This window comes from Mustela erminea, chromosome 4, assembly GCF_009829155.1.
Source record: "Mustela erminea isolate mMusErm1 chromosome 4, mMusErm1.Pri, whole genome shotgun sequence".
Classification (NCBI taxonomy): domain Eukaryota; kingdom Metazoa; phylum Chordata; class Mammalia; order Carnivora; family Mustelidae; genus Mustela; species Mustela erminea.
Genome location: NC_045617.1, coordinates 52,870,807 through 52,894,046, shown reverse-complemented (window position 1 = coordinate 52,894,046; position 23,240 = coordinate 52,870,807). Strand labels below are relative to the sequence as shown.

At 32.9% G+C, this 23,240-nt stretch overlaps 1 protein-coding gene and 1 pseudogene across 7 annotated transcripts in view; both read left to right on the top strand.

Annotated features, from left to right (window-relative positions):
- SENP6 (SUMO specific peptidase 6) overlaps positions 1 to 23,240 on the top strand; it is a 113,570-nt gene that overhangs the window by 28,315 nt on the left and 62,015 nt on the right. For 4 of the 7 annotated variants that reach the window (XM_032339252.1, XM_032339249.1, XM_032339246.1 and 1 more), the window contains exons 4-7: positions 4,519 to 4,661; positions 5,781 to 5,885; positions 10,920 to 10,940; positions 21,112 to 21,182. In XM_032339252.1, the coding sequence (XP_032195143.1) occupies positions 4,519 to 4,661; positions 5,781 to 5,885; positions 10,920 to 10,940; positions 21,112 to 21,182 (340 nt within the window). The remainder of the gene's footprint in view (positions 1 to 4,518; positions 4,662 to 5,780; positions 5,886 to 10,919; positions 10,941 to 21,111; positions 21,183 to 23,240) is intronic. The other 3 variants (XM_032339250.1, XM_032339248.1, XM_032339247.1) reach the window with 2 other exon arrangements.
- On the top strand, positions 17,134 to 17,234 carry LOC116589602 (annotated as a pseudogene).

Sequence of the window (23,240 nt, the reverse complement as noted above, 5' to 3'; positions counted from 1 at the left end):
ATGGCACCAAATGAATGGATATTCCTGCCCCAGAATGATCTGGAAATCAAGTCTAATCAGGAACCATTTGGGGAAGGGCCTTAGTTAGGTTCTATAAGCAATAGAGAATAGAATTTTTTGAAGCAGGTAGGTTTTTCAATCTTTCAAAAAATACTCTACCAAATTCTGACACTCTACCACTTCACTTTATTAAATGCTAAGGTGAAAGGTTGTTTCCTTAATAGAGAGTAGTACCAATATGAGATTTTGACAAAGAATATCACCTAGAACTCTCTCAACAATTCGTAGGAAAATTCTGGTTATAAGAAGTATTATGTATAGTTCTTTATTTATAACACATGCAATCTTTTAAATAGTCTAAATTTTGTATCAAGTCATCAGAGGCTATGAAGTTGGGTCAAAATGATTGGACTACTGGTGAAATACGTTCATTCATTTGTATTTTGATGTTGTGCTGTCTACTTTATAAGACTCTGAGTAACATAAAAGGTTATATAAAATTCACTGTTATATTTCATTTGAGAATATCATCAAATCATTTTCGGTTATATTAGTCAGAATGTCTTCTTTATTATGCTCTCTCAATGAGAATTTCAAGTATTGTAGTTATGTTACCATTTGCTGTGCATTACTTTATCGACCTTAATTTATTTATTACTTTTATATCTTTATTTAAATTTAGGTAAGTTAACATATAGTGTGGTATAGGTTTCAGGAATAGAATTTGGTGATCCATCACTTACATATAACACCCAGTGCTCATCCCAGTAAGTGCCCTTCTTAATGCCCATCACCCATTTAATGCATCTATCCACTCTCCTCCCCCTAGCAACTCTCAGTCTGTTCTCTGTAGCTAAGAGTCTCTTATGGTTTGTCTCCCTCCCTGTTTTTGTTTTTGTGTTGTTTTAAATTTTTATTTATTTATTTGAGAGAGTGAGAGAGAGAGAGAGAGCACAAGAAGGGGAGGGTCAGAAGGAAAAGCAGACTCCCCACTGAACAGAGAGCCAGATGGAGGACCTGATCTCAGGACTCCAGGATCATGACCTGGGCCAAAGGCAGTTGCTTAGCCAACTGAGCCACCCAGGTGCCCCACCCTCTCTGTTTTTATCTTACTTATTTTTCCTTCCCTTACCCTCTCTGACTTACTTCACTTAGCATTATGCTCTCTAGCTCCACCCATATCCTTGCAAATGGCAAGATTTCATTCTTTTTTATGGCTGAGGAATATTCCATTGTGTATATATATATATTGCACACACATACACACACACACCCCACATCTTCTTTATCCATTCATCAGTCGACGGACATTTAGGCTCTTTCTGTAATTTGGCTGTTGTTGATGGTGCTGCTATAAACATTGGGGTGCATGTGCCCCTTCAAATCAGCATTTTTGTATCCTTTGGTTAAATAGTAGTACAATTGCTGGGTCATAGGGTAGTTCTATTTTTATTTTATTTTTTTAAAGATTTTATTTATTTGCCAGAGCAGGCAGAGAGAGAAAGGAAGGGAGCAGGCTCCCCGCTGAGCAGAGAGCCCTATGCGGGGCTTGATTCCAGCACCCTGACATCATGACCTGAGCCGGGAGGCAGAGGCTTTAACCCACTGAGCCACCCAGGCGCCCCAGGGTAGTTCTATTTTTAACTTTGTGAGTAACCTCCAAACCATTCTCTAGAGTGTGGCATCAGTTTGCATTCCTACCAGCAGTGCAAGAGGGTTCCCCTTTCTCTGCATCCTTGCCAACATCTGTTTCCTGAGTTGTTAATTTTAGCTGTTCTCACAGATGCGAGGTGATACCTCATTGTGGTTTTGATTTTTACTTCCCTGATGATGAGTGATAACCATTTTTTTCATGCTTCTGAGGTTTTTAACAAGATATGTATCAAAATCATCCAAAGCAGTGGTCCTCCTGTGTTAGTATACATCAGAATCACCTGGAAGGTTTGATAATAAGATTGCTGGACCCCACTTCAGAGTTTCTGATTTAGGAGATCTGGAGTGGGGCTGCTAATTTTCATTTTAAGTGTTCCCAAAGGATGCTGGTTCTCTGGTCCAGTGAACCATACTTTTACAACTCTTCATTGATTTAGGGTTTTGTTTTGTTTTTTTTTTTTTAAATAACATGGGACTAGACCAATGTCATAATGACCGGATAGGTCTAATTTTTATCAGCTGAATGTATCATAATGACCATTTGTTTATGATAAAATAATTTATGGGCTTTATTATAATCAATTAGTTAATTTGAGGGGGGAGACTCAGGGAGACAGTCTCTAAGCAGACTCGTGCTGAGCATGGAGCTTGACGTGGGGCTCGATCTCACCATCCGTGAGATGATGACCTCAGCCAAAAACATGATTTGGGCACTTAACCAACTAAGCCACCCAGGAGCCCCAATCTATGAACTTTCTAAGAAAATATATCTTTATTTCTAATTGAGTGGAACTACTGGTTACTGAATTCCTGCCTATCTGCCCATTTCAGGGCTCAGCGATTTGTGTGTATTTTTGTTAATGCATGAAATAACCCCATGATTACAAGGAAAGTTACTTGGCCTGAAAGACAAGTCTGTTTGATTCCTAAATTGTTATTTCCACAATAATGCTTTATTTCCTATGAAAAAGGTCCCCAAATGCAAAAGTGATTGTATTTTCCTACTAACAGAAATAAAAGAGTATAATAATTCAAGTGTTTTTATCCCCTATTTTTTTTTCTGTTATTAGTTGTTTATCTTGGTTTTGATCACATTGTCTAATCTCTTTGAGCCTGTTATGAATAGTAAATATTGCATATGAAAAGTCATAGAGATACTTTGAGGCCTAGAAAATAACCTGTTTCTGGAGGAGATATATATTTACTTCTGGCTAGTTACTAGGAACATTAGCAATCTCTGTCTCAGATCATCTTAATTCAGTGGTTCTCCAAGTATGGTCTCTGATTGGCAGTATCAGCATCACTTGGGGACTTGCTAGAATTACAGATTGTTTGGATCACCTCAGTCCTAATGAATAAGAATAAACTGTAAAAGTTTGGACACAGGATTTAACAGACCATTCGGGTAATTCTGATTTACACTAAAAATTTGAGAACTGCCTTAATTGAACTGAAGGTTGAGATAATTGGAAGGTGGATTTCAGTCTATACAGTGACTGTTACTCATAGGCTGTAATTCTGATCCAAAGTTTGAGGGGTTTATGAGGCCCTTCATATGTGGTGGATCTTCATCTCCACTTTTTGTGTCTCTAGCGCTCTGTTGGAAGTTCATTTTAGCCTCTCAGTTGCATCTTCTGGAATCAAGAGGTGCCTCAGGGGAAAATACAAATCTGGGTTTAGAGCTCTGCGGTTCTTGTTCCTATCTTAATTCTTTTTTATTCGCTACTTCCAGAGCCCTCAGGCGTCTCAAACATACATTTTTTTAAATTTGTATTTTGTCTAGCATTTTTCTAGTTGTTTTCAGAGAGTAGAAGGAAATGATCTGCATTACTTAATCTACTGTTACCAGAAGTGGAGGAGTCTGAAGCCCATGGCTGTAAAAGATTAGGAAGTAAAGAAATGTCTTGAAGAGGAGAAATGATGTGTCAAAAATAGGTCTTTTTTGGAACTTTGTAATGTAGATATGCATAGGAATGGTATTGACACAATGAACTCTGTACTCAGGAGGACCTTTTTTTGAGGGAGCTATTTTTTAGGGAACTCTGTTAGGTTTCAATGGAGATCAACGAGTGCGGGGGGAGCCATGTTCCTTTCTCCTTATGACTGTATTTTATAAATGAGTGAGAAATAAAATATTAAACTATTGTTTCAAAATCAAGTAGATAACTGATTTTTAAAGTATTGTTTAGGTCAGTTATCACTCAGAACTGAAGATTTTTCTTCTCAATGAGTCTGAAAGCAGCTTTTAAATATCTGGTGAAATGAATGTAATAAAAGTTGGTTTCTTTGTTGAAAAGAACTTCCCAAGAATGCCCATCCTGTTGTCATACTATGATCCCCCCAAAGTGATTGTTATTGATGTGTTTACATGATCATTTACAACTTTGAAAGTATCCAGACACTTCAGTTTCTGTGTTTGTATAGAAACTTTGACATTAAGGCCATACTCCTTATACGAGTTGAAGTGGTAACTTATTGCCATATTTGACTGTACTTGTCCTACAGATAGAAGCAACAAGGGAAATTTTTTTTTTTATTTTTTTTTTTTACTCTTAGGAAAGAGCTATTCTAAGATACTCTACCCTCAAGTCTTCTGTTTTTCTCTTTTAATTATCTCAAATACCTTTGAAGACTTAAGTGAAAAGGAAATAATACTGTACACATCCATGTTCCTACATATTTGTGTTAATCTTAGGAAAAAAAAAGTATTACAGTTGAATTATTCTTAAATTCATGCCACTGTAATCCCTCTCTCCCATCTATAATAGCTGGTATACATTTTTGTAGCTTTTTTGTTAAGTGGGTTTTCAAACAATCATGTTACGGTGTTTATTGACTCTTCAACATTTATGGATTTTTTTACAGTTAAATCGTCAATCTGAAATTGTTTCTACCAGTTCTGGTGATCCCTGGAAGACATGTGCAAGACGAAACAAGGCTGAAAGTTTAAAACCCTTAAAAGGCAACCCAATTGGACTTAACATGTTGAGCAACAATAAGAAATTGAGGTATAGGCACTTCACTACACATTCCTACAGAAAAGATAAAGTGTTTAACACCAAAAACTAACTACCTTTTTGGCCAGTTGACCCAAACTGTACCTTTTCTTTTCACTATTAGCAATGCCAAGAGGTAGAGTGTTCCATTGTGTGTATTCTTTGCTTTGAATCCTGGGATTAGGGTTGATTGCAGTGATTTCTTGGTTCTGAATAAAAATATTACAGTATTTTAATAAAAATAATATAATACATATATGTGTGTATATATATACATAAATATATACAGTAGAATAGGATTTCATAAGATGAACTTGCTCTCACATAATTAGTAAAGTCTTGGTCATAATATTAGAAGTAGAAGGCATTGGAGGGTAGAATGCTCCTGTCTCCTCTACGGGATACTTAATCAGGATTGTCTCAGTAAGGAACCTTTTTTTTTTTTTTTTTTTAAGGTATCTTAATTCCTCTTCTCTTCTAGATACAACCCACTTTTCCTTTGTGGTACTCCTAGGGAACCACTGTTACTGATATGATTGGGCTCTTATATGTCCCAGAAATGTTTGAAAATCCCTGTTTCATTTAAATTTTGTCAATTTATAGATAGAAAACTGAGGTACATAAAGGCTAAGCAACTTTGAAGTCAGTGGCAGAGTCAGAAGTAGAATTTGGGACTTCTGACTTTTTTTTTTCTTTTACAGCAATACATTTTGTTTTTATTTTGGCATGTAAGAAAACTTTATAATACTCATGGTTTAAAAGCTTTTTATATGGGTAGTCCCTAATAGAGAAGAAGAAAAGAAAATATATCTGAATTAATTTATAAGATATAGTGCAGAACATTCATTTAGGGTTCCTGCTTTCTATTCCAGTGTTCTTCTACTCTGTATCTTTCATGAATTGTATTGGAAACATTTCAGAGACAAATTCAGAGAGTGGAAAACTCCTAATGGACAATTTAATGTGGTCATTTGGGTTGGATAGATACATAAATATATTTAAATATATGTATTTTTCTTAATGTGAAGGTTTTTGTGTATGTGTGTATGTTCGGATTTGAAAGGATTTCTTTTGCATATGTTTGTGTAATTTTCTGTAGTTAAAATTATTCTTTGTCTCTTGCATCTGCAGTGAAAATACACAAAATGCATCAATATGTTCCGGAACTGTAGTTCATGGTAGACGTTTTCAGCATGCTAATGCACAGATATCACTAGTAAAAACAGCAGCTCAAAGGTAAGGATTCGAATTGCCTTTGTGTGTGTGTGTGTGTGTGTGTGTGTGTGTGTGTGTACATCCTTTTTAATTGTTTGGCAGATTTTTTTTTTCTTTTTCCTTTAACCAATTTTTTTTACTTTGTGGAACTTTACTGTGTTTCTCTTCTCTGTAACAAGATAATCCTGTCTCTGAAATAATTCGTATTTTAGAATTTCATTATTAGATAACTGTTTTTGAATAAATCATATTTGTAAGTAGAGACATAAATAAGGGCCTTTTAATTGCATTATATTCCAGTTAAATTAATCTGATTTTACAACATTGACTGTACAACATTTGACAAGAAATCTTCAGCTGGTGGTTTAGCTCTGATGAGTATAACTACAGTTATTAGCTTACTTTCTTTCTAAGATTTATTGGATTTTATAGTACGAAAATAACTCACATTATTAGTTTTAGCTGAGAAAATTTTGGTTTTAGTAGATTTGGTGGTTCTCATTGATCATCAAAGTAATACTTGAATCTTGAAATAATGAAAGTAACAATGGGGAAATCTTACTGCTTTAAGTGTGGGTTTTTCATGACTGTTTTTGAATTATGAAATTTCAGTTGAATTTCAGTTCTGAGCCAATTCTGACTGAGAAATTCTTAGGATCCAACAATAAAATAATTTTTGCATTATGAATAGTTATATAAAATATTTTTATAAATAGTAAAATTTAAGGATTTGGTATCTATGCTAAATGCTGTTCTTCATTTTTTAAAATGTCAATCCAGATTGTTGCTTATTCAGAAAATGTCCTGACTCTCAGAAACCCTTTCTTTATTTGCTATGTACATAGATTTGGTATAGCATAGATTTTTAACTTAAAAACCATAAATCTTTCTCATACTTTAAGATCTTTCTTTTGCTTAAATATTTTATTATAGATAAAAGATTATAACATTAGATATTTGAGAAATTCAACTAGAAAGAAAGAGACCTTACTGCACATACCAAAAAATTTGCTTTTTTACTGTAAAGTACACAAATCAAACTTTCTAGCTGACATACGGCATAAACATGAGAATAATAAAAGGAGAATAATTAGTGGGGAGGCAAAAAGAAGAGACATAGTGTTTTTCACACACTGATCACATTGATAGAATCCATTGCTGACAAAGATTTGTCTTTTTTATATTCTGAAAATTGGTCCATGTTGAAATATTATTTATGGTTTATAATCAACTGATATATTCTACAACCAAAATTATTATTGCTTTTGAGCTTATTTATTAGTTTGGAATTATTTGCAGTGTGACCTATTCTCTCCAGCTCTACTTTCGTTATTGGTAATGTTAAAAACTGATTTCGTTCTGGAAATTGGTTTGTGTTTTGTTTTATTCTAGGTCTTGACACCTGTTACACCTTGCATATGTATTACTGATATCTGCATAAAAGATTAGATCCTGTTAAGAGAAAATGACATTTACTAGTAAAATATTTCTTAAAAAAACAAACAAAACCCTAAATTTGTTTGTATTTAGAGGAAACACTCCTGAGTGAAAATACCTGACAAGAACAACTAGGGGCAGTAAGGAAAACTGAAAAGTCATGTTAGCAGATTCTGTTTATGTTTGTCTGTTATTTATAGAATAAACATTCCTTATTCTCGCTACAGTGTGTTGTTAAAAATATTTTGACATTCAAAAACAATTCATGGAGAGTTTTTTTAAGTTTCTTCCTTCAAAATCGTTGAGTGATTTTATGCTACCTGCCAGGCATAGATGTGGTACAGAGTAGTCAAAGGTATATATGACGAAGTCCCTGTTTTCAATCTCAAGTTTGATTAAGGTAGAGGATAGAAAGATGAGTAAACAAATAATTACATGGTGAGCACAGTGTAGTAGATACAGTTTGCATAGTGCTGTTTCAGAGAAGGGAGCTGTGAAGAATTCACAAAGAAGTATTAAAGAAGCTTTTGCGTGAACTAGCTAGAAGAGAACACTCCATGTAGTAGGAATCACATCTTCAAAGGCATGAAGAAAGCCTTCACCTAAGATGGTTATTACTGTTTAAAAAAAAAAAAAAAAGGTTCCTACCAAACCTTTGGTTTTATTTTCTTTATTTTTCCTTTTTTTTTAAACCTTTGGTTTTAATTAGTGTAGTTTTGGCACAGTTGCAGGCTTCAGAAGAGGTGAGCACCCTGGTTTTTGTTTTTTTTTTTTAGTTTTTAGTTTTTATAAACATATAATATATTTTTATCCCCAGGGGTACAGGTCTGTGAATCACCAGGTTTACACACTTCACAGCACTCACCATAGCACATACCCTCCCCAATGTCCATAACCCCACCCCCCGTCTTGCAATCCCCCTCCTCCCAGCAGCCCTCAGTTGGTTTTGTGAGATTAAGAGTCTCTTATGGTTTGTCTCCCTCCCAATCCCATCTTGTTTCATTTATTCTTCTCCTACCCCCTTACCCCCCATGTTGCATCTCCACTTCCTCATTTCAGGGAGATCATATGATAGTTGTCTTTCTCCGATTGACTTATTTAGCTAAGCATGATACCCTCTAGTTCCATCCACATCGTCGCAAATGGCAAGAGTTCATTTCTTTTTGATGGCTGCATAGTATTCCATTGTGTATATGTACCATATCTTCTTTATCCATACATCTGTTGATGGACATCTAGGTTCTTTCCATAGTTTGGCTATTGTGGACATTGCAGCACCCTGGTTTTTACAACTCAACTCTTAATTTGAAATTAAAGGAAATGCCACAAGTTAGTAATTCACATCTTGGAGAGAGGGGTATATCTTGTCTTTTAAGAGTAAATCACACCTGCATTTTGAATAATTTGTAGTTCTTTATTAAGATACAGGAACAAGTACATCACACTTTTTTAATCTGAAGGGAATAAATGAAAATTCTTAAAATACCTGATTAGATTAGCTACTATTTGGGAGAACATTATGATTTCAGTCTATTTTCTTATTGCTATTACAAATCTTAATATAAATCATATTTAAAAGATAGGTTGTTTATGTACTAATAGTAATGGAGGAGGATACTCTTAGTATAGAAAGATGAAATATAGAAATTAAAGAAATCTTTATAACCTTATACCATCTCCACCCCTCCTCGCTTCTTTGAGACTTGCTAAAAGAGCACATTTACTGGCTTATATTTTATTTACATTTCCCCCTTTTTTTTGTTTTTGTTTTTTATTAAGGGTAGGTGAAAAGACTTGTAAGGACCGTAGGGGAAAATGAATGTCTGCAAAAGCATATATAATCCATAAATGGGAAAATGGGCTCCTGGAATAAACAAGACTTAATTATTAATGAAAAGCATCAGTTTGAAAGTTTTTGAAGTCTTAAATCAGGTCACGGATACCAGAATCAATCAATCTCTCTTTTTTCCTTCCTTTTTAAAAAAAATTTTAAGAACACTAGTACAGCACTAGTACAAGAATGAAATAGTCCAACAAGAATGTAAGTTGACATTTTTACAAAGTCCTAATTACTAATAATGGCTTCCCTCTCCATTTTTTAAAAGCTTTTCTTAATATGTATGCTCTAGGTCAGGACTTGACAAGAAGCACATTGAGGAATCTTATAGAAGCACAGTGACTAATTTCGATATATCTTAATAATTGCAATTTCTTCAAGGATAAGAGAAATGAGCATGGACATATACATATATTTGTTTTGTGTTTTTTGTTTTCTTCCTAACTCCCTTGGTTTATTGGAAAGAACCAAACCTGTTTCTTCTACTGCTACTCTGTCTTCTACCTCTTTCCTTTACTCTATACAGGTGAGTTTATAAAAACAAAAAACGAGACTACTAAATTCTCACTTCTTGGACACAACAGTGTAGAGCTGAAAATGGCTTTATTAGGTATTAATGCCTAACTTCCTGTTTTTATTTTACTTTTTCTGGAAATAGAGCTCCAGTAGAAATAAATATATAAGGTGTACTGTATTTAAACTTTCATGTTTATAATTGTTTTATTTACTTTAGTGGGGTGGTAATATTCCCTCACTTTTTTGTCATTTCTCCAACATAAATTTATTTTATACATTATCCTTGTCCCATTTTTTTAATTGTAAATGTAAATTTTCAAATATGTTTTTCATGTAAGCTTACAACTTTTTACTATTGAAAAACTTTTAAAATAGGAGTATCTTTCCAGTGTTGCTTATGTAAAACCACATAACCTTTTTTTTTTTTTAATTTACTAGGATTGATACTTTGTTTGCTTCATGCTATAGGAATATTAGAGTTAATATGGGGACTTGGGGAATTTGTAAACTATGTTTTGCTTATAATTAGTTCTGAATATTTTGTTCATTTTATACTAAACAATAATTATAGGATATGAACCTTACTCTAAATTGACAATTTTTCTAATTTTACTCTTGAGTAATTGATACTGATAACTTTTTAGATTTTCCATGAACTGTGAAGGATGGACCTGTTGTACATTGGGTTTTTAATTGGAGGCCATGATTTTAAATCCCAGGCCTTTCCTTGTGTCCAAAAGCATATGGTGCTATATTTAACATACGGCATTATGTTTCAACCTTAAAATAATTAAATAATAATAATTAAAATAACAAAAGTTTCAACCTTAAAATAATTCTTTTTTTCTTAGTTAGAAGCTAATTATCACACCTGGTAACAGAATTGGAACCACTAAAAATTTAAAGCTTTCATTTCAGGAAATTATATTGTTCTTAGAAGACTGGTTATGTAACTACTCTAAAATAACATATCCTCAAATGGTTGATGGTTAAATAAAGCTCTTTCAAGAATCTTTCATCTCTTTGTACATCCTTTTTTCTTAAATATGTTTGGATATAAATTATTTTCTGTATTAACAAAAATTGAAAAACAGTTTACATATCTGACAAGGTTCAAAACTTGGTATATAACATATATATAATGTGTTTAAAATGAATTAATCACCTTAGAGTTTTGCCTTATTGACCACAGTTACTAAAACTACAATGATATATCAAAAATGAGGTCTTGCCTCTTACACTTTTTTTCTTTTTCATGTTTTAAGCAGTCTGGACCAAAAGGAAAGGTAAGCTTAATATTGATGAAATTAGAGCATGGATATAACAGTAAGATGTCAAGATTATTTTTATGCTTTGAAAAATACCCATTGAATTAGAGTTCATCACAAAGCTTGTAAATTATTTTAGTAAAAGGAAACATTAATGGCATAACATGATATTTGACTTATGTGGGTAGTGTTTTACCGTAATTTTCAATTTGGTTATATATTTATGGTGATGTGACTGCTTTCCTTCTAGAAGTAGAACATTTTAATGCCTTAGTGATTAGTGGTTTTCGTTAATAGCACTAAAATCTTGTTATATTTTACCAATAATATTTTTGTTTTTACACTTTTTACTAGATAGAGTCGAGGAGGAAAATGGAATTAGAATACCTTACACATGGAGTTAAAATTCCAGAGATCAGTGTATTCTATTCTGACCCCAAACAGAATTTATGATCACTGTTTGTTCCCTTTGTGATAACATTGGTAGGCACACGTCCTTTAGCAGATGTGTTGAATGATGTAAATAACAAGGAAACACATTTTTTAAGAGTGCACGTTTCTTTGAGTAGTGAAATGATTATAATTGTTTTAAAGCAAATGTTTGTAAAAATAGCTTCTCTCCTCAGCATATTATGTAGAAGTTTTTGTGCATGTACATCTTTTTTCTTTTATGAGAATTACAAAAGCTTTTTATGAATCTTGCCACAAAAAATAGGTTAACAGTCCTTGTATTAAACCAATACTTACAGTGTCATTGGTGAAGGTCAAAAGAAGGGAAGTAAGTTCTCTAAGTTTGTTTAATTATATAATTTTAACTCCATAATTTTTATAAAGGTGTAGAGAAAGAGGACAACTTGCAGTGTTTTATAAAATGCTATATATTCCACCTTCCTTAAGGTTCTTTAAGGTTTGGAAATATAAAGATGGTCCTGTTAGCAAAATTTTTAGGTTTATTTTATAATTCTGAAATACTTCACAATTCTTACATGTTTTTAGGTGAATGGGTTGTGCAGATTATTTACTGTCTGCTGGGAAAGAAAAATTATTTTCCCATTGTGTCTGTTTTTCTCTTTGAATAAAGCATTATTTTCTGTCAGATGTAGGTGACATCTTTTTGACTTATAAGTGACTACATACATGTTTCTTTGAAAACCATTAATAAGATTTTTAAAATAAAATTACCGAAGAATGTACATTAAATAACTCTTTATACAGTCAACTCAAAATAGCCTCTTGTTTTATATAAATACTTTCCCTGTATGCTATACCAGATAAAATGTATTCTCATATTCTGATATTCTCAAATTAATGTTAAGATCTTAGATTATTTGGTTTTTCACAATAGCCTTGGAGGATTTGATTTTTTGCACATTTTGACTTACACATGTTTCTGTAGTGGAAATTTGTTTATTGATACATTCGGGCAAATATTTCATGACTTTATGTGCCAGGCACTATTCTAGGAGCAGACAGAAATCCCTACCTTCTTGGAGCTTACATTCTTACTGGAATAATACTGGAATAGGAGTCAAAAGATGTGGAATTGAGTAATCAACAATTCCTGTAGGCACATAACTTACTGTAAATGGGGATGATAATATTTGTCCAATTTTAAAGATTTGTAGGAACAAGTGAGATAATTATGTGAAACTGACTTTTATACTGTGAAATTTGAAATTTCTGTAATAGTAACAGATCTTGAAATCTTTCAGTCTTTTATATTAAGCTTACTGTCAGGGACTAGATATGAAGCTGTTTATAAAATACGTTATAGTGAATGTACCTGGGTGCTTTATTCAGCTGTATAGTTATCTTTAGGTTGAATTTAGCCCATTAATCCTTTGGATCCTTGCATAAAATTATTTTGTGTTTATCTTTGTTGGACATAGATTAGGTGAAAAGATATTTTGCATCAATACATTTTTTATTTTGTGACTTCTTTTCACATAACCCTTTTTGTCTCCTTGTGAACACTAAGTCACATCTTTTTTCTCATCTTTATGGAGAAGATCATTTATCTTTATCCTTCAACACATGAGAGGCTATAAACCTCTGAACTAAATGATTTATTTACAAGAGAATGGTTTATCTAATAAACAAAAACTAGGTAGTTGTGGAAGATTAATCTTTTCCAGGTTTTTTCCTACATGTACACTGGGCACAATGGAGTTTAAAACCACACTGGAATAAATAATAAATAGCAATATTAAGATCTAGAGCTTACAAAATTAAAAAAATTGCCACCATTTTTGTTGTTGTTGTAGGTGACTTTGTCAGTTTGAATGACTCAAATTCTTCTCTGACTCCTAGACAGATTGGTTGTGAATACAGTGTACGTGGTAGTACCAGCAATCTGGAATATTTAAACTGGTATTAGAGCTGTTCTTTTTTTCCTGTGTAGGTAAACAATCCATTGACCCATTGTGAAACTGAAGCACACAGTGATTTTCAAATTTAAAAATTTTGAAAAGCATGTGTGTATTATAGGGAATTTTGAAACAATAATAAAGTACAAAGATGAATAGAATACAATGAAAGAAAATATATGAAATACTAAGAATGTTTACATAATGGGTGTGTTTGAAAAGACGATTATAGAGATTTTATAATTTTCTAGAAGCTCTCAAAATAGAAAATTACATTATTAGGATACCAGTGCATTTCTTTCCAATTTTTTTTTCATACTTTTTAATATACCCAGCACACATGGAATCATAATAAAAATATAGCTGCATATTTTGAATTTTTGCTTAACATTTTGTCCTAACTTTTTTCACTGTCATTAAGTTGACTTCTAAAAATGATTTTTAATGAATGCATAGTAGGTTGTCTTGCAGATATACATAATTTATTTACCCATTAGCTCATTATTGTTATATGTGATACATTCATGAATAACTTTGTGTATAAATTTCTAAATGAATCTCTTAAATCTCTGGTAAAGGATTATTTAGATTAGGTCACAAATGTTTTTAATACTTTTCAGAAGTACTGCTGAGTTGTTTTACAGAGAGGTGGTACCAATTTATAGTAACATTATAAATTGCTGTCTGAAGATAATCTGAAAATAAAATTATATTCATATAATACTGTCTTCTTTGGAATTAGAGTGATCTAAAACCTTAGAAATAATAAAGTTGAGCAGCAGGATGATAGACTACAAGACTAATAGTGTTAATAATTGTTTCCTTCACGCATCTCTGATCAGTTGGCGTGTATAGCGAGAGACTAAAATTTTATTCACAGCAGCAACAAAAATTAAATACCCAGTAATAAAGTTAATAATTTATAAATCCTTTATAAGTGTATCTAAGACTTTGAGGCCTATGTTATGTTTCTGGTTGGTAGTTACCAGTGCTCCTTAAAGTAAATTTAGTGGAATTTTAATCAAAATTTCAGTGACTTTGTTGTTATTTTAAATTTGACCAATCAAACCTAAAGTTTATTTAGCAGAGTACAGCCATATTTGAGAACAGCAATAGACTTTTTTTTTTAAAAGAAGAATAAATAGAGGATGAGAAGAACAACTTGTCTTGCCACATAAAACATAGTGTAAAGAAAACAGTGATTGAAACCTTAGAAAAAGACCAGGAAGAGTAAACAAACTAGAGAGTCCTAGTATTTCCCATTTCCAACCAAGATGTCCAGTCAGTAAATACAAAAAAAGTTTGCAGTGTCTTTAAATGACTGAATTATGATCTTCATACCTTGGCCAAAAAATGAGTATTTTAAGTTTCTGCATGATGGGGAGTAGTGGTTCAATTTTTGATTACAATACCATCTTTTTACAGCAATGTTTGTACAGTTATTTGACCTGATAAATGCACTTTGATTTAGATATACACGTTTATTCATTCCAAGTATTTTTCAAGTGCTTGCTATAGTCTGAGAACAAGGGTACAGTGGTGAACAAAACAGACAAGATCCTGCACTCCTGTGGCTTACATTTTGATGGGCAAAGACTGATAATGAACAAGTAAGACATGGAATAATAGGTTCTTTAAAAAAAACAAACAATAAAAAATTAAAAACAAACAAACAAACAAACAGATTTTACTTTTTTATTAGAGAGAGTGAGTGAGCAAGCATGAGCACAGGGGGAGAGGCGGGAGAAAAAGGGAGAAGCAGACTCCCTGCTGAGTAGGGATTGATGAAAGAGTCAGTCCCAGGCCCCTGGGATCATGACCTGAGCCAAAGACAGTTGCTTAACTGACTGAGCCACCCAGGCACCCTGAAATAGTAAGTTCTATGTAAAGAAGCACAATTGGGTGATGTTATAGAGAGTGTCGGTATGGTTTCTTTATATTGCATTTTCAGAGAAACTTAAATTTTTTTTTTTTTTTTTTTTTTAAGATTTTGTTTATTGGGGCACCTCGGTGGCTTAGTTATGTGTCTGCCTTCAGTTCTGGTCATGATTTCAGGGTCTTGGGATTGAGCCCCACATTGGGATCCTTGCTTGCTGGGGCGTCTGCTTCTCCCTCTCTCTCTGCCTGTTGCTCTGCCTGCTTGTATACTCTTTCTCTGTCAAATAAATAAGTAAATTAAAAAAAAAATTATTTACCTATTTGACTGCAAGCAGAGAGAGAAGCAGGCTCCCATGCTGTGCAGGGAGCCTGACACAGGGCTGAATCCCAGGACCCTGGCATGATGACCTGAGCTGAAAGCAGAGGTCTAACCTACTAAGCCACCTAGGTGCCCCTCAGAAACTTTTTACTACAAAGCTAACATTTAACAAGGACCAGCTGAACAGTCAGCCATGCCATGATCACATAGATGGCTTTCCAGATAGGAAAGAGATGGTACTAATATACTATTGGAAGAATGAGATTAACATGTTCAAGGAATATAAAGAAGGACCACAGTGGCTGGAGTTTAGGGAACAAAGGAGAAAATGTTACAAGGTGGATTTGGCAAGGTCAGCTAGGACCTAGGTCTTAAAGGCTTCGTAAGACTTTATATCAGTATACTCACTTAGAAGCTTTCAGGGCATTTTAGATAGGGAAGTGTCAATACCTGATAAATCTTTAGAGTTTTTAAAAAATAGTGTTTTGTATATGATTTATAATTTGGTGCGATAAAACCTTAAGTCCGTGGCATTCAGTTAAGACTAAGGATGTTCCACTTTACAAATACTGATGTGCTGCAAAGGAAAATCGATAATAGTCTGTGACTAAATATTCAAAACTGTCTCAGCAAAATCTAGGGGTTAGGGAGGTGGAAGGGCAGAAATAAAAGAAATCTTTGGCCCTTTTTCTGAGAGGAGAATTGGAAAGGCAAGAAGTAATAGAATTTGAAAGACCTCAGATTATTGGAGATGCAGTAAGAGATCTTGCTTGAAGAAATGGCTGGAATCTTGATAATGTGATGTTAACAGGAATATGTAATCAGAATAAAGGTTGAGAAGAAAGGTAACTGTTAATTAGGGAAGGAAAACAAGTGAATAATAATTGTGCAACCAGTAAAAATAGGGGAAAAGAGAAAACAATAAAATTATATACAACAGACAGTAAAGAGGAAAGGAAAACATAAGGTCTTTCAGTCTTTACAGTAATTATAGTGAGGTTGAATATATTTAATAAAAGATAAATTGGTTGGATTAAACCCAGTTATACTATGTTGTTTAAAAGAATCAGAGATACAGTAACATTCTGTAAGGTCAAAAAAAAGGTTGTTTAGTATCTCAAAAGATGCAAACAAAGCATGAGTATAATTTTAACAAAAAGATGAAATTATGGGTTAGTACTAAGTGGGAAAAAAGGAGCATGTTTTGTAATAGGCATAATGTATAAAAGTATAACAAATATATAAAAATTTCCCTAAAATATTTAGGGAAAGAAGTTCTTGGTTAACACACAGCTGTGGAAGATTTTAAATATATCTCTTGGAAAATTAGACTGGTTTATGAGTTTAACATGAGTTTGGAATAATGAATTTTAACATTTGAATATGAATACACTTATTTTATAGAAATATACATTTTTTAGATCAGTTAGAGCAATGGAAAGATTAATAAAATGAGCTATCATTAAAATCCACCAGCAGAAAACAAGACAACAAAAACACAGCACCCAGATGCTGTCTTCTAATACCACTCTCTTAAGAAAAGCAATATGGAGAAATGACTGATTTTGGTTTGGCTTAAGGAAAACGCAGAATGAATATGAACTCCCTTAGTGTTAGAAACCAGGTACTCAAAAAACAAAAGAATACTTGCCTCAAAAGCCCATATACTAAAATTTTAACATTACAGAGAAGATTTTAATGGACCTTGTATAAGGATTACAGGTAGATTATGAAGCATTCTATATTTCTGTAAATACTGCACTATATATATTTTACCAGAATAAAGAATAAAATGATGTCACATCCAGGGGACACAAGAACCAACTGAAAGGATTCCCAAAGTCCAAAACTAAAATAGTTGGATTATAACCTAAAATATACAATAAATATCCATGTGTCATATTAGTAAAAATGATTGAAAAAATCATTTATTTATTCAGCAATCCTAGGGTTTTATAAGCTACATAAAATGAACTGAAGGAAATGCACAGCTCTTTATTACAGAATTCTGAATAATTTGTGTAGATACTCCACACTTAAGGAAGTGAAGTTTAACTACCCACCCCTTTTGTGTGCAGGACTGACTTGTTTATTTACAAATAGAGTGTAGAAAGGGAAAAATAGTAACTCTGGAGTGGAGAAACGTGGCAAACACTACCTTAGCCAAATGATCAAGATAACATCACCAGTGAAATCATACTGGTATTATGTACCTCCCGATACAGTGTGATGAGAAGGGACACTTAAACTCTGCAATATCCTAACCCTCAATTTTTTTTTTAAGATTTAATTTATTTACTTAAGAGAGAGAATGTGTGTGTGTGTGTGTGTGAATGAGTGCACACAAACAGGGGAAAGAAGCAGACTCCTCACTGAGCAGGGAGCCCTTTACTGAAGGCAGAAGCTTAACTGACTGAGCCACCCAGGTGCCCTCCTTCCCCCAAATTTATAACCTTGGTCTAATGAGAAAACATGAGAGTGACCCAGGTTTAGGGGCATTCTACAAAATAACTGCCGATCCTCTTCCAAAATGCCAAGTTCATGAAAGGTCAGGTAAGACTGGGAGACAGGAGGCTAAAGAAACTATATAACTAAATGCAGTGGATCCTGGGTTGGATTCTGGAACAGCAAAAAAAAGGATATTAGTGGAACAGCTGGTGAAATTCAAATAAAGTTTGGGATTTACTTAATAGTAGTGTACCATTGTTGGGGTTTTTTTGTTTGTTTTTGACATTTGTATGATGATGAAGGCACTAACATTAGGAGAAACTGGATGAGGGATATAATTCTCAATTGTCTTTTCAAATCTTCTGGATATGTAAAATTATTACAAAATTAAGCTTATTTAAAAGAAAACTTTCAGGGCTGAGGGCTCTCTAGCCCTTAATATGCAGAGCATTTTGAGGTTATTTGAAGAATTCTGCACAGGAGGAGGAAAGCTTTTCAATTGTTTTATGCTGCTTACAAAGTGTTGGGTCCTTGAGGTGAGGGGTTTTTTTGTTTGCTTTTGTTTTTGTTTCAACTTCTACACAAAACGCAAACCCTTAAAGCAAAAAAATCCCCACCTTGTAGATAACATGACAGTGAAGTTTCTGTGCTGCTTGCTTAAAAGTGAGAAAAATACCCACTGAGAAATCCTAGGTTTGAGCTATTTGGAGTTTGAAATTTTTGTATCTGTAGAGTGATGAAGCCCTCAAGCCAAGAAAGTAACATAAAACTTGGTTTTTGATAACCTAACAATTTTTTAAAAATAATATATTTTAAAGAATACAAGATAGTTTATGGCTGGAAAGTTTTCAAAAATTTTCTTACCAGTAATACTTTCATCCTGAAATTCTTGTATTTGTGTATTAAATTTGAAGGTATACTTTTATTTCTGTAATTTATTCATTACAAAGAAAATTAAGTTTCTCTGTTTATATAGGGAAATATTCATTATGTTGTGGCCATAAGACCTGGAAATGTTGGCCAATATACAGAATAGTTTATTAACCTTTCATTATAATATGTGGTAGTCAAGGTTATTATATGATACATTCCGTGTGGTGTTTGTTCCCCATTAGCAAGGCATGGTTTAGGGCACTGTCAGATAGCAAAGAATACAGTGCATTTAATGCAGCATTTTCACCAGTCCATGCATGTGTATGTTTGGTTGTGTCAGGTGATTTATGTCAGGTATTCGTGAATAAACCTGTATTTATAGCATACCCCAGAATAAATAATCAAGTAGGTTCAAACTAAAAAAAACCAAAATACCGGTATTTTCAGATTTTTGTGCCCGTTTTCTGTCAAATAATTATTTTCTGTATTGATAATCCTTAGTATTTAAGAATGTATGCTATTTGTATTAGCCACTATTTTAAAAATAGTTTTTGGAGTTGACCATGCTAGTATCATCATATTTTGCTTTGAATTCATTGCCTCTGTTGCATTTTAAAGTTGGTATCTTTATTTTTCCAAACTGAAGAGTTATAAAAATTAGAGATTAAAAAGCCAATTGTTTGAGTTAAAGATAAGACTATATTATATCCTCTTAGTGTGAAAGTATATGACATACAAAAACATGAGTTTTATTTTAAGTTTAGTATAATTAGCTGAATACCTACCTCCTTCATAAGTGCTAGTACTACTACTATCTCAAAGCAAATTCTCATCCTTAAAACTCATATCTTCATGAATCTTAAAATTCTGTCAGAGTAGAAATTGCCCAGTTGTACAAATAATGCTGCTCAATAATCATGAAAATTCTATTACTCATAGTATTGATGCAGTTTGCCAGCTTTCAGATTCTGGCATTGCTATTTAATAGTTATGTGAGCATAGGCAAGTTAACTAACTGTATTGTACCTCAGTCTCATCTATAAAGTGCTATTAATAATAATATAATTTATAAGGTAATTTTGAGGATTAAAGTACTTAATAGATATAAAGCCCTTAGAACAGTACCTGGCACATGATGCTTACGATCTGCTAACTGCTATTACAGATGCACTACTATCAGTACTCTTGCTATTTTCTCTTTATGTCATTCTATTTTGTTTTTAATTTAGGTGTTTTAACTTTTACAACATAAGAGTATGAAATCTTTCAGGAAAAATTTCTTTAGGATTTTTGTTTACTTATATGCTCTGATTGGTATTGATCACTAGAGTGAATGAATTTATAAATAATAGTGTAGCCTCTTATTTTTAATTCTCTGGCTAAGTAAAATGGGAATATTTTAAGAAATTTTTTATTTAGGGTGGAAAAGTAGCTATTATAGCTCCATGGTCTGTTGCACTTTTTATAAATCTTTAATAGTTTTATCACATAACTAGCTATAGTTTTTTTTTAATTTACCCCCAAATTAGTGTATATTTGGACTTATGTGCTGTTTTAGAATCTTTATTTACTAAGGATTATTTTCAAAATCCTGAAAATTGTATATGAAGTCTGACAATATAATTTAATGTATTTTTTTAAGGTATAATTACATCTCCATAAGGTATTCATAGTGTAAGACTAAAATACTTGTTCCAGAATTGCTGGTTTTGTACATAACATTTTTTATACTGATTTTGAAATTTTCCTCAAGACTAGTATCTTAATCACCATTTATTCCCTTTAGTCACTGATTTTATTTTTAATTCACTGATTTGTTTTTAAACAGCTATAAGCATTTACAGTAAAATTGGGCAAATTGGGTATGATTAAGCTGATTTTTTAATTCAGAAAACATGTGACAATGAAGTATTACATGTTCTTTTTTTAATGTGGTTTTTAAAAATTGATTATGAAGGCAGTTCCAAAAGGAAACTAAAGTTTTGTGCACCATATAGCTTTGGTGACTACTTTGAAAGGACAATAATTTGGATTTTCTTAGTATTAACTATTTATTTGAAAGTCTGCTTGCTATGGGCTTTGACAGATTAAGACTAAATAAAATGTAGTCACTGTTCTTAGGGTCCTTACAGTGTATTAAGCTTTACTATATTTGTATTATATAGTTTTATTATTTTATAGTATCACTTTTTTTATATGGCAAAGAAGTTATGGTTTGCCTTTAGTAAACATATTGTAAGTATTCCCTCAGCCTTTTTGTTTTGAAAATATTTTTTCTATTAAATCTCTAAATTTCCTTTTTTAGGAAAGAATACCCTCCTCATGTCCAAAAATTTGAAAATAATTCTGTAAGGTTGAGTCGGCCTCAAGGTGTTGGTAAGTGTACAGTTTTAGTTGTTAATACCTGTGAAGGGTTTTGAATAGTTGTATGAAAGGTAAAAGAGACACACACTTGTTTTAGAATATTCCCAAGTATATAGCTATATGTAGAAAAGCCTTTCTTATAACTGATATGAAATCTTACTTTATTGTGACCTAAAATTATCAGGGAATAGTTGCACAATGAGATTACAGTGTGAAATCTTTTTTTAAATTAGCATTTTCATTAAATTCAGGGTCCACATATTTACTATAGATGGGTTATAATAGCTTCAAAATTGTTTTATTGAACTGTATTGTAATCTTGTATGATATAGTTTTAAATGGTTATGATCCTAAAATTTAGAATATATTAGGCAACGACTGAATTAAAAAGAGACCATACCTGATAAATTTTGTTAATAAAATAAGTTGGAAAATAGTTGTGCATAGAAATTCTTATTTTCACTGAAATAATCTTTTAATATACTCATACTAGTAAAAAAATAAAGGCAAATAATATTTATGGAAAATACGTCACATCAAATTGATTTTTATTAACTAGAATAGTGATTCTTAATCTGTGTGTCTTGTTTGTTCCAGGCCTTTTCTTGCTTAAACCGTAGCACTGTTAGTTCATTTAAAAAATCTAATAATTTAAACTGGGTTTAATTAACTAATAATTTAATCTGGGTTTTCCTGGTAGCTAGGAGTTTTTGTTTTTTGTTTTATAAACATATAATGTATTTTTATCCCCAGGGATGTAGGTCTGTGAATCACCAGGTTTACACACTTCACAGCACTCACCATAGCACATACCCTCCCCAATGTCCATAAGACTACCCCTCTCTCTCGACCCCCCTCCCTCCAGCAACCCTCAGTTTATTTTGTGAGATTAAGAGTCACTTACGGTTTGTCTCCCTTCCGATCCCATCTTGTTTGATTTATTCTTTTCCTACTCCCCCAAGCCCCCCATGTTGCATCTCCACTTCCTCATAACAGGGAGATCTTATGATAGTTGTCTTTCTCCAATTGACTTATTTCGCTAAGCGTAATACCCTCTAGTTCCATCCACACCATCACAAATGGCAAGATTTCATTTTGTGGTGGCTGCATAGTACTCCATTGTATATATATACCACATCTTCTTGAACCATTCATCTGTTGATGGACATCTAGGTTCTTTCAATAGTTTGGCTATTGTTGACATTGCTGCTATAAACATTCAGGTGCACGTTCCCCTTCGGATCACTGCGTTTGTATCTTTAGGGTAAATACCCAGTAGTGCAGTAGCTCTATTTTCAACTTTTTGAGGAACCTCCATGCTGTTTTCTAGAGTGGTTGCACCACCTTGCATTCCCACCAACAGTGTAGGAAGGTTCCCCTCTCTAGGAGTTTGTTTTTTAAAGCTTGTAAACTATTAAGTATAATTTTTGGTCAGAACTACATATTCTGTTGCTTCATTTGTTTGGTGGTCTTTTTGCATTTTTTCTAAATATAAAGACTGACAATAACTATGTAACTATAAATTAAGATTTTTCTTCTTTTCTGCTACTGTTCTTTGTATCCACGTCACAGAGAATGGATCGATGTTGAACATTTAATTATATTCTTATTGTAAATACATTATGATTACAACTTTAATCACCTGATTTATACTATTTAATCCATGTGCAAAAGAAAAATATACCTTTATTCTTAACCAATCTGTATATATTTCATTAGCATTTTAATATATAACTTCCCAAGTTTTTTCTGTGCATATCCATTCTTTTTTTTTTTAAGCATTCATGCTATATATATATATATATATATATATACTGTTCTATAACTTGCCTTTTGACTTTGTTGTGATATTAAATCTGGTTTCTATACTCTTATTAAAAGATATGGGGCACCTGGGTGGCTAGTGGGGTAAAGGCCTCTGCCTTTGACTCAGGTCATGATCCCAGGGTCCTGGGATTGAGCCCCGCATTGGGCTCTCTGCTTGGTGGGGAGCCTGCTTCCTCCTCTCTCTCTCTGCCTGCCTCTCTGTCTACTTGTGATCTCCGTCTGCCAAATAAATAAAATCTTAAA